Source organism: Limulus polyphemus, unplaced genomic scaffold, assembly GCF_000517525.1.
Source record: "Limulus polyphemus unplaced genomic scaffold, Limulus_polyphemus-2.1.2 Scaffold522, whole genome shotgun sequence".
Lineage (NCBI taxonomy): Eukaryota > Metazoa > Arthropoda > Merostomata > Xiphosura > Limulidae > Limulus > Limulus polyphemus.
The window spans coordinates 25,558-38,551 of record NW_013666132.1 but is presented as its reverse complement, the minus strand read 5'-3'; the positions used below and the strand labels follow the sequence as shown (position 1 = coordinate 38,551).

The 12,994-nt window shown below is 34.4% G+C and overlaps 1 protein-coding gene across 1 annotated transcript in view; it reads right to left on the bottom strand.

The window, feature by feature from the left end:
* Nucleotides 1-12,994, bottom strand: part of LOC106458844 (actin-related protein 3) — a 106,166-nt gene that overhangs the window by 68,240 nt on the left and 24,932 nt on the right. Inside the window, exon 3 of the mRNA XM_013918397.2 lies at nt 9,321-9,445. Coding sequence (XP_013773851.1) covers nt 9,321-9,445 — 125 coding nt within the window. The remainder of the gene's footprint in view (nt 1-9,320; nt 9,446-12,994) is intronic.

Here is a 12,994-nt window from a genome sequence, read left to right as displayed (position 1 = left end):
TAATAATATATATATATATATATATATATATACACACACACACACACACACACACACACACACACTGGTATGTAATGTATGATAACCGAAACCTCACTGTACCTTACAAAATATTAGAAACTTTGCATTTATTGGTTGCTGTGTAAGCATGATAAAATAGGAAACAGGATGTTCATAAGCACTTTCACACCTATATTACCACTAACTCTCAACCATCCAAGTTTATTGGATTAGATACAACTTTGTACAGAGTATATCATAGATATTTTCTCTCACTTTTATAAAGTACTTTAGACAATTCTTGTTTCAGCGACTGTACTGTAAAGAAGCCAGCAAATTCTACCCCACTGTGTTCTAGGAGCCGGGATTCAAATAGTTTCTGTAGGATACTTCTGCTTATCAACTTATTGAATTGGCCTGGACTTTCTACAAAGTCATAACATAAAAATTTTATAATACTTTAGAGTTTAGACAATTGTTGTTGTAACTACTATACTGTAAACAAGTTGATAAATGCTATTCCACTGTTTTCAAAGCAGGGAAAGTTCTGGGAATTGTGGCACATAAGCTTATTTGATATTGACAGCATCAAATTACTCAAAATACAGTAACACCTAAATAGGAGGGGTGACTCATTCATTATTTTTGGCAGGTTTCTACTTTAGCCACTAACAGTAGAATAAGCAGAGGAAATAGGTGTAAAAATGATTAGATGAAACTCTCAGGAGATTTACTTTGGAACTTTGCTGTCCATACTGTTAGCAATAAAATAACTACAAAAAAGTAAGTGTGAAAAGATGAGAAATGTAAACTCTGGCCATAAGTACTTTGAAATTTTGTGATCAATACTTTTATAATGATAATTATCTAGAAGGACATAGAGATTACACAAATGAAACTTGACAAATTTCAGATAAAGAAAAGTATTTTTAATCTTAAAATCAAAATTACTTTACACATGGATAGTCAACATTCTGAAAGAAAAATTTAAGAGCAAATCTTTAATAAAAAAATCCTAATACTTAATTTAAAAACTTGATATTTTGTGTATGAAAGCCTTGTAATGTTTACTAATAACCTGCAAAATGTTCTGGAGATCCCTGTACATTATCAAAAATTATAGTACAATTACTCTCATGAATACTTTTATGGTTATGAGCTGGGTGGATTCCACCCAGCCCACATTTGTAAGGTTACGGTGAAACAAGAAATAAGTTTTGCCATACCCCTGACAGGTGTGATCCCCACCTTCTATACTTAGCCCTGAGATTTAAAATACCATGTGTACTTAGTTGATTCATGTTTATAAGGAGCAGGTGGCCAATGGCTCGAAAAGGGCCTGGGTAAAAGCGTGCAAGATGACAATGACATCCCAATCAGGCATGGGAACTTGGTGGGGAAGTCAATGTAGAAGGAAGGACCAGAACAAGGTGGGGGGAGAACCTGTGAGGAAAACATCTTATGAAAGCATGACAGGTGGTATACAAGGCAGCTTGATAATCACCAATGGTGGAGACAGCCAATCCTTTGTCAAACAGCAAGGTAAGGAAGAAGGAGAGATGACCAAATGCAGAATAGTCAGCAAGAAGGTGGCAATGGATGAACCAATGCCCTTGGTTCCTACTTTGTCATCTGTCAATCTGTTCTCGTCTTGCCTCAACCTCACACCTGTTCCATCAAGGGATCTCATCCTTCCACCTTTGTGTTTGGGACTTATTTAGGGATGTGTCCAGTCCGTTACTTGTAGAGCTGGTCTTTCCCAGAGGGGAACCTTTCCCTTTTCCTGTTCTTGCTGTCTGTCTACCAGTGTAAGTGGTATATTTTTTATTGAGCTGGCCACAGAGGTAGCACAAAGGGAACTGAACAAGGAGTGTCATAAATCAAGGCCAGGACCCGAGACAGAAGATGGAGAAGCAGGTAAGCATACAGGAAAGGATGTGGCCAGTCCCAAATGAAAGCACTCACAGCCAGGGCTGAAAGATGGGGAATGGGAGATCAAAAGAGGGGAAGCTTGGAACTAAGAGATGTGGCAAAGACATTGATGAGAGAATACACCCAGCAAAAAATCTGAGGCTGAAGAGACCATTCTGTGGGCAGGACAACATCTGGCCAAGAGAGTCTGGAACATGACTAGTAATGAGACAAACTCATCAAGAATGAAACTATTGAGTTGTTGGAGTGAATCATAGTTATATGGTTCACCAAGAGAGGTAGGAAATGGGAACATGCTTGGCATTTGGCATACTGCCAAAAGTTTGAGCACATTGATGTGGAGGGAGGATTTGCCCTGAGTCCAAGTGCCTGATATAAGAGGGAGGCATCAGTGAAAAGGTACAAGTCAGGCTTGGCTGAAGGTAGAGGCACTCCGATAATGGTATTGGAGTGGTCCAGCCACCACAAAAGGTCCTCAAAGAAAGAGGGAACAGGAGTACTAGTGAGTCCAAAGGTTCCCTCCATTGGTTCCACTGATCACACATGGACCATTGAAGAAGGCACATATGAGCATGACACAGAGGAATAAGCAGCTTCAGTTGAGCCATGGTCCCCCAATGCAATAGAATCTCTTATGCAGAATGAGTAGGAGAGACTTGCATCCTGGCAACAGAAAGCTCCAGAGCCTGCAGGCAGATAGGAGAAGGTTTGGCCCAGCTGAGAAGGGAGTTGAAGAACACCTCCAGGTGAATGAGATAATTGGTTGAGGGTCAAAAAGGATTTGGAAATCTTGACAACCCAACCCAATGGGCAGCCTCTTGCAGAAGAATGGAGGTGTGAAGAGAGGATTCTGCTGCGAGTGAGACAGGAGAAGCCAATCATCCATATAATGATGGAATTGCAGACTTAGTCCATGGTGAGAAAAGGCCCTGCCCACTCAGTTGAAGATGTAGAGGGTTGACACAGTGCCAAAGAGAAAAGCATGAGACTGGAAGATGTTATCCCAATGAATGAATGGAAAGACATTGGGAATACTCTATGATAAGAATATGAAGGAATGCATCTGAAATGTCAACCTTGGTCATCCATAGCCCCAGTGAAATGACCAACATGAGGGAAAAGAAATTTTCCAGATGAAAATGTAGGACGAACATGAAGTGATTTAGGAAGGAAAGGTGATAACCAGCCACCAGTCCTTCTATGAAGAGGCAGGAGTAAAACCCTGGAGAAGGGTTGTACATCATCTCTATGGCCTTTTTGTGCCAAAGATCCAACACCACATCTTCCTAACATTAAAGATAGATGGCATTTGAAGGAAGGGAGAAATGAACTGAGTGTAGGCTAAGAGAGAGGGAGAGTCCATGAATGAGAATGATTTTCACCCATCTGTATGCAGAGTTGTCACCAAAGATGTGCATACTTCAACAGACAAGCCCCCACCAGATTCCTATTTCCTAAGTAGTCACTGACAAGCCCGACATCAAGTTGCAGATGGTTGAGCAGAAGGAGAAGCATGGGAAGAAAGAAAGAAAGGAAGTACTGGGAACAGAGAGACTAGGACAAAAGACAGGAGTGGGATATGTGTGTGTTGCGACAGTCTGGAAACCAAAGAAGTTAATGAGGATTGATGACATGCAGCTTCCATCATGATTCAATTGAATCTGGAATACCCTCAAAACCTGAAGGCTAAAGAAAAAGGGCAAAACAAAGGTTCCATAAAAAGGAATATTAACATGGGAAAGAAAGGGGTCCCTACACAACAGTAACAAGTGATGCAAGTGAGCAGGGAAATAGCCAAATAAGTAGTACAGGCCAGGATAGAAGGGAACAGGAATCACCAGTAAAGTCATCATGTGCTTGAGAAGTGGCTCTGACATAATGATAATGAAGCACAGATAGAAGGATCAGGCAAAGTTGAAAGAATTGGGAACTGGATAGTGAAACCAACCCCAAAAGGTCTGCCTCCACACAGGCAAAAGAGACTCAAAGGTCTGTGGCTCCAGAAAGAAAGGGGAAGATAGAATGACTGTATACCATGATATAGGAATCATAAAGGCAAGAAAAAAGCATGAATGTTAATATTAGGAGAAAACAAAATTTGTTAGGGTTATGAAGGAGAGAATGGGAAGTGTCATATGATACAGGAAAAAGAAAGAACAGAACATACCCAAGTTATAAGGTCCTGATAATGTGAGGAAACCTGGAATTTTTCTTCAATAGGAAAAGAGGTTCCTAAGACATAACTAGAAGGACAAAACAAAGGGTCAAAGTTCTTATCCTCTCATGCTCCCCCTCAGAATAAGGGGAAGGAACATAGAGAAATGGACAGGCATTGAAATTCTTGGTTGCATAATGGACCTCACAACAGTTGAAGTTGCATGAACCTAAGAGTTTATAGTTGGAAGACAAGAAGAAATAAAGTCCTTTAATCAACTACAAATCCCTCAAAATAGAGAAATATCAAAATACGTCTGATATGTCCAGTGCCAAGGAAACTGAATTATCACAAGTGCAAAATCATAAAGGGAGTTGGTGCACTAGGAGGTTGTGTCACCTTCCTATTAGTGGAGGACTTTTGCTGTATAATAGAATCATTATACAGTAGCACAAATCACGAGAAATCTCACGAACTTAGGTGGAAGTTGCCTAAAGGCTAGTGGCATGGAAATCTCTAAGGCACACGCATGAGGAAGATGGTTTTCTGTATGAAGAGGTGTGTATTATCTTGGAAAAATTGTTTTACTAAATTTCCATTATTAAATAGTATTGTATACCATAACATTACATTACATACTCATAACAAAACTACAATGGGTATTTACACACACCATCTTATTCTCAGTTCACAACTTGCACTCATGAAACCATGAATTGGTATTGGTTAATTCAAGTAATATCCATGAGAAATTACCACTATCATCCTGAAGTAATTTTCAATGTTAGTAATTTACTGCTATTATAGCATTTATTTTTTGGTATAACTGAAGCGAAGAATTGATTTCAGGTAGAAAAAGTGCTGGAGACATGCTCATCAACTTCTGATTAAATGTGCTACCTAAATAGATCAAAACTAAAAATTACAATCCAGTAATTCATACAGCTATGTTTTCTAGGAGTATGCAAAGTCATAAAACAAAAGCATATAATTATTAGATTGCAATGATTCATCCACTGGGTATGCCTGCTGTTAGAGGTTTTTTTGGCTATAATCCAAGTAATATCTCAATATTCGACTATCTCAAAATATTACGGTTAGTCCTAAATCTGCATACTAAGTTAACAATACAAAATTATCTACATGAAAAAATAATAATCAAAACACTTGAAATATTACAATTAATAAAACATTTTAACCAATACCGTTAATGAAACTAATATTAAATAAAGGATAGCATATAACTTACACACAAAACATAACTAGTTGTTTACTTCTCACACAATCATCAGATTCCTGTTCCTTGGAAATCATTAGCACCAGTATAAACAAAAATATGTATATTCTGCCTCAACAAAATCTAGACTCAAATACAAACACATCACGACTCTGACAGTGTGAATTTAGAGTAGCTTAACAACCGAGATAAAATGCTATGAGGTATTAATGTTTGATAGAGAAAATTAGTTTATGAAGGTAAACTATTAAATGAATGAAAAAAGCATGTAGAAAAACATTAAAAATATTAATGGTCTAACTTGAATAACTAATTTAAGTATTAAGAAATATTAACATATTATGAGCTGTTTCTAACAACTATTATGACTAACTCCTACACACATGGCCAATTGACAGAGCAAGTAGATGAAATAAAGTTGAACCTAAGAAGTAGCCAAAGTGATAAGATATGAAATAGATAAAAAGTAGTAGTCATCAGTGGGATGGGCAAAAGCTAGCTCTCTGGGAGTGGTGGCAAAAGGAGGTATAGGGGCACAAAGAGGAAATGTGTGAGAGAGGATGAGGGTATACAGGCCAAAGAACAGGAGAGGATGTAGGGGAATGAGCAGGATGGGAGAGTAAAAAAATGAGAGAAAATTGATAGCAAGCAGCTTCAGCCCAAGACTTCAAGGTGAGAACACCACAAAGACCTCGTGGCAAATGAGAAAAGTGAGATGCAAGCCACATGGGGAGGATTGAAGAAGGCGAAAGACAGAGAAGAGTGTGTCATATCTGAGTATATCTCAACTACACAGAAACTGTGCAAGGAGAGAGAGAGAGAGAGAGAGTCAATGATAAACCATAACCTAACTAGGGAAAAGGACTGACTGGAGGTATTCCAGAAAAACTAACTATATCCCAGTAAAGAGCCTCAGATAGGAGACAAGAAAAGATAGATAGCAAAGAAATAGAGCAAGGAGAATGCAAAAATGAGAGAAGTTAGACCTGATAAGGGATACAGGAAATAGAGGGTCAATCCTTAACCAGGTAGAAGGAATTCCATATATTCAGAATCCAAGAAAGTGGAACAGAAGTGACTATAAGCCCTGTTAAAGAAATGATGGAAATGAGGAGAAAAAGGCATGGAAGAGTGGGAACAATGCTGAGACAAATATCAGTATGGATACTAAAGTCAGATGAAGAGGGAAAAAATAAAACTAAAGCATTGGAATAAAGATCATGAAGAAACACAAGACATAAGAGAAAGGGGAAGCACACAATCAGGAAAGAGAGGGGAATAACATGTTCTTCAACAGCAAATGACAGAGCAAAGCTAGGCAGTAGAAATGGCTGGATAGAAACAGACCTCGTAGTGAGGCAAAAAAATGGAGAAAACACTGGGGATAGAATAACAGGGAAGGAAGGTGAAACTCATTATTGGTTAAAATCTTCCATGTACAAAGAACCTCTAGCAGCAACAGAAAAGGTAAAAACTGTAAGGACAACCCTAGTAGAGGACATTAACTAGTTTCATTCAAGACGAAAATTTTGGCTTTGTGAACAGAACTAGAAACTTGAGAGGGTAAAACCACAGAAACATGAGTTGGCAGGGTTGAAAAATAGTGTGAAAAGTAACCCTAACACAGCTTGTAGTGTAACACTGTTCAGAAATGAAGAAACATGAGAAATGGAATCATCTATCTCTTGCAATTTGAAAATGAAGAACAGGTGCGCATTGAAAAAAGAAAGAGTCAGAAAGACAGTATCTATGATAATAAAGAATACTAAATTAAATCAATTACAAAACCTTTCAAAATTGAGAGTAAAATTAGACATGTCTGGTAATGGCAGTGCTGAGTTTAAGAAAAGTTAAGCTTGAGTGCAAGTACTTATGAGAATCTACTGCACATAGAAAATGTGTCTCTCTCCTATTGGTGGAGGATTATTGTCACATGATGAACACATTATGTACCAATGCAGTTCATGTCTAAAAACGTGATTTAGGTAGAAGACAGTTCAAGACTAGTGGCATGTACAAAATCTCAACATCAAGCACGTGAGAAATAGCGACTGTGTGCATTGAGGTAAGTGGATCATTTCTGAAACAAATGTAATTAATGCTATACTATACAAGTAACTGTTAAACAGGTTGTATTAGCTAGAGTTAGAGGTTAAAGTAATGGATGGTAAAACTAACATCAACTGTCATTATAAAGTTGTTCATTATCATATTAAAAGACAGTCAATAAATAAATTTGTACAGAAAGTTTTGAAAAGGTTGTGTTAACCTGTAAATTTTCAATCCCACAATTACTTGCAATAAAACTGTTGAATTTACTTCAAAATAACTGGTGTTCAAAATATAGTAGGACAAAGCTTGTTTGTGAAAAATTAGAGTTTATGAACTCTACACGCAACATAATATGTTGAAGACACTCAATTATATCTAATCAGCTATATCATAACTTATTTGGAATGTTCCTATTCAGAAATGAGAAATTCATAAATTACAAAAAAGTATTTTACAGAAAATTATGAAGTTCCTCATTTGATTAACGATACTTATATCCAAAAGAAGGTGGTGTGCTTTGGTTGTAGCAAAACATCTTATTTTTTCAGATTGAGTTCTGGTGGACTTGTTTGATGTGGTCAAGAAAACCTAGACAATTCAATATCAGTAATATATCTCCAATCATTACTAATATACAAAGCTTTGTTATAGTCTTTCTTACTAACACTTGTGTATTAAAAAGTCATGTTTAAATAAATATAAATCTACAATTTATGAGCCAAGGTTGCTATTCATGGGTATTCTTTATATTACAAACTCTGTATTCATTAAAACAAAGCAAATATTTACCAAAATTATTTAAAGATTTTGAAATTACTGACAAATCTCTTGAATTTTATCAATAAAAATATTAGTTTAAAGATTACTAAAAGCCAATGTTGGTGTTAATTTTGCCTAAATGTCTTAATTTTCTCTTTACATTCAATGGAGTTACCAATGATAATTTACACATTAATACTGGTTCTTTGATAATATTATAGCATTTGTTTAAAACTCATTTCATGTATTTCAGAGCTTTACCTTTATCTGAAAACACAATACAATAGATGATTAACTTATCTATTTACTTGATGAAACAGAATCCTGCAAGGTCTGGCAAAATTTACTAGTAACTGAACTGGTGGTCAGGAAGAAGAAAAGATAATTTCAAGCCCTGCTTCTCACAAGTCATTAAATACATTAATTTCTGATCAATGTGAGCTACCTACATAAATAAGAACTAAAAATTATAGGCATATAAAATAGAAAATAAATTTGAGGAAACTCTTGAGTAGTACAAAAAGCAAGCCTGATAGGGAGAGCCATGCATCTTATACTGCATACCATCATGATGAAAATCACTCATACATATACAATTCATATTTTTTTTATACCTTTTTTTTTCAATCTCATTACTGTGTGACAAGATTTAAGGGTGACAGTAAACTCATATCATCTGCTTTCTATGATTTGCTCGAATATCAGAACCCATAGATTTTGAGCAACACAAAGGAATTTCTATGAATCTGCAGAGTTTTCCCATCCTTATAATTAACATACCCATCTAACTAGATGTATGTAAAATTAAAATTTATAATGAATGGAATGAGTTGCTTCTTCAGCTGGGTATTCTTGCTGTTATTTCAATTTCTAATGTAAGCAGTTACATACATACATACAGTAAAGCCATAACAAAAGAAATATTGTAATATAGCAATTAAAAAAAACAGATTTTTTTCAATTTATCTCTCATCGCAAACACTAATATCATTACTACAATTGAATACAGATATAATCTTCATTTCACAAACACACAAACATATATATATATTACCTTCACAGCATATCCTGATGCATCCAGATTTTTTTCAATTTATCTCTCATCGCAAACACTACTATCATTACTACAATTGAATACAGATATAATCTTCATTTCACAAACACACAAACATATATATATATTACCTTCACAGCATATCCTGATGCATCTAATGCCTCATCCCCGATGTAAAAATCCAGGTCTTCTATTCCACGTCCCAATCTTCGAGTAGCCTGATCACCAATTTTTGCAGTCTCTTTGATGCCTATGGCTATATTAATAGACTTTGATAAGTTAGTGAAAAACAAATGAAATATTTAAATTTTAAGCCTTTATCTATGGCTTTTGTTTAGTGAAAACATTTTCACCGTTATCAAAAACTTCATTCCAGTAACTTTTTAAGAAACTACACAATACAGGGCATCTAAGAATTTTGGAAAAACGTTTGAGAAAAATCTGTAACATAGAGATACACAATTTGTTGCATGTGCAATAATAATGTGCAGTCTTTTGTCCCCATTTTCAACAGCATAACTATTCTTTAATGCTGTATAAGAAGGCATGGATCTAGGAGAAGTGCAGGGACCAACCTTCCATTTGTTTCAACAACTGATTAAAAAAGTAGCTAGATGTCATAAACAATAGATGTTAGTTTTTGACTAATTGGGTTATTAATTACAATAAAAGCTTTTTGAGGTTTCCTGAGATCATCATAATTGGAGTCTTGTAGCAATCCAGTTAAGGCCTCAGACAATAACCAATTGCTTCTAAACTAATAAAACAATGTATATGAATATCAATTGAGCACTGCCACTGTACATTTTTGTACTTTGTTTTTTCCACACACTAACAATGTATCTAGACTTTAGAGATTTGTTTCATCAAATTTAGTACTGTTTAAGATACTTGCAGCTCTTATAAACCTGTTAAAGTTGACCTTTCATTCTTTAGAAATTAGAATTATCATGGGAAAGATATTTTTCACACTGTTAAAGTCTAAAACAAGTGGTATGACATTACAAGTAATGACTTTTTACAGTTTCATTTTTCTAATAGGGTGGGTGGCCTTTGGAATGAGTTACCTTCAGATATGGTAGATGCAGTTAATAAAAGAGTTTAAGGAATGGCTTGATAAGCATTTGAATGATGTGGGCTGGCTTTGAATGTTTTTTTTTTAAAGTTTAGTTTAGTGGACGAGATGACCAACATGGACCAAACGTTAAGTTATATCTATACATATGTAACATCGATTAATCCAAAATACTATATTATTACAGTAGAAATCTCCTCTTCATGTAAAAAATGCCAAAAATCTGATTACAGTGTTACAAAGCTAACTTTCAAAAAGGCAACTGGTATCTTATCATTGGAAAAATGAAACATTATGGCAGCTAGTTTGGAGAAGTTAAGCACTGTGGTTAATTATTAATACAATAATACTAAATTATTTGAATACTTCCTAGAATTATTTTATCCCCTAATGGTTTTCAAACTTGAAGATAACATTATAACTACCAACAGATTTATTTTGCACTTCTATAAATATGTAAAAATAGAAGTAACATGAAAAATAATTTCATTTGGGGGTATGATAATGTCCTCATTTCCTTTGACAGAAATAGTATGCTAGCAATAGTAGCATATGTTTGCATAAATGTTTCTCTCAAACCCTCACTTCCTCTTCACTAGATCCAACAGTATGTTTCATTTTACTTTTTGATCTCCCTTTGTATCAAAATATATCTAAACAGTGCTTCTCTTATTAAATCTCTCAAAAACAGCATTTTCACATCAATTTGTTTTATCTCTCTGCAGTGGGAGGATTTTGTTGGCAATGTGACAAAACATAGTTCCAATTAAATGTGATTAAACTATTATTTTTTAACATTAATTAGTATATATGGAAAACAATTGTTTTGATGAGTTTTATTTAAATATATATTATTTATAATCATAATTTTAGGTATTTTCTTGTCTGTAACAATCTTATATTGAATTTAGTAGTAGTATCTATTTCTTAAATGTATAATTTATTAGTAATAATAATAATTAGAGAAATATAAAGAATCTGTTCAAAATTGAGTGCTAAGAGCCTATGCCCCTTAAGAATATATCCATTTCTTGATTTTCAAGCAATTTCCTTAGTTTCTGTAAAGGCTTTGGTTGAAACCTCACTGTGGTGGTTTGATAATTTACTAACAAAATACAGCTTTGAAAACAGCTATAATAAACAAATAAATAAAAGTTTAAATATGATTAGATTGTTCAAAAGCTACTGTCATATAATAGTAAATATATAGGTTTATTTAATCACCATGCAGTCACCATTAAGTTTGTTTTTGAAATATGCAATACTTTCACACTAATCATCCAACTCTACTTGTGGATACATGTTAATATATAATTCTGTACTAGTTAAGGGAATTGATCTGTTTTCAATCGAGAATATTTATAAGAGTTTGGTATATAACCCTTAAATGAACGTACAAAATAATTTATCTAGGTTAATACATCATGTGGGCCACAAGTGACCTGCCAAATTATAAAAGAATTCAGACCATGTTTATGTCTAAATTTTTTATTTAGTTTAAGAGTACACAAGAAAGATGGCCACAATACCAAATAAACAACAGAAATATCTGGAAAGTCTGTACCATCATCAAATATCCATCACAATTCCTCGGGTATTACATCTATAATTTGTAGTTAGCACAAACAGTTGTTTTTGTTGTGTGCGAACATACAGAGGAGATCAGTGTGGTGCATTTTGAACATGATGTCAGTTTCCCCCTCTTTAGAGGTAGGGCACATCGAACATCTTTTTCATTTGGAAGTTCTAGCAGTGTTCTTTGTTATGTTATCATTGTATTCTTCAGGAAATTTTTCTGTCATAACTTTTCAGATAAAATTAACACAAATCTTACCATATGCATGACCTGGGTTGCTAATGACCAATGGCCTTTCATTACAAATTAATGTGATCCATTTACCAAGAAGGTTGATTTATGGAATTGAAAACATTTGATAAAAAATAATAAAAATTCCAACATCAGTTTCAAACCAATAATGTGGGTACAAGGGTCATTTGTGATCCACAGCTTGCACTTAAAGGTTAAATATATACTAAAGTTCAAATAAAGTATTTCATGATAGGTTCTAATTTCATGTGAAAGAAAGATATATGTGCCATAATCCAGGGAAAAGTATGTAGTCACAATCATCTCAAAAAATTCCCAAGCAATCAAAATATTAAAAAGTACCTAAAAAAATAAAGTTTGCATAAAAGAACATATAAATATGTTCAGTATTTCTGTCAGAAAACTATCTGTAAAAAGCAATAACTAACAGCACAAGCAGAGAGGTTCTTTAGGTGCATTTGTGTGTGGAAAATGAGCCACAGAATAAATGTAACATTACCCTTTTCTTCAAGTATAATGAATGCTGAAGTTACATTCCAAATTTACAAATAATTTTTAAAATGTGTAAAATGGGTTTATTTACTTCTATTAATCTGTTTAATACCCCCAAAAAATCACCACACTGTTTTATGCAACTTGATAGGTTTTCCTCAAACTTTAATTGACAGTTTATATCCTATTTATTTTCTCTATCCTAACATATAGACTGTTAAGTCTTTCAACCCAGGCGCGGTCCCTGGGACCAACCTCATAACCACTGTGTGCTTGTTATAGTTTTCATACTATAACTTTCAAATTAGTAATTAAATTAAATTTGGCAGTTTATCATTAAACATTAAAATGCTTTCATACGCAATTTTTTTTTTTTTTATCAAGTCTTAAGGTTTGTAAAGCAATGTTTC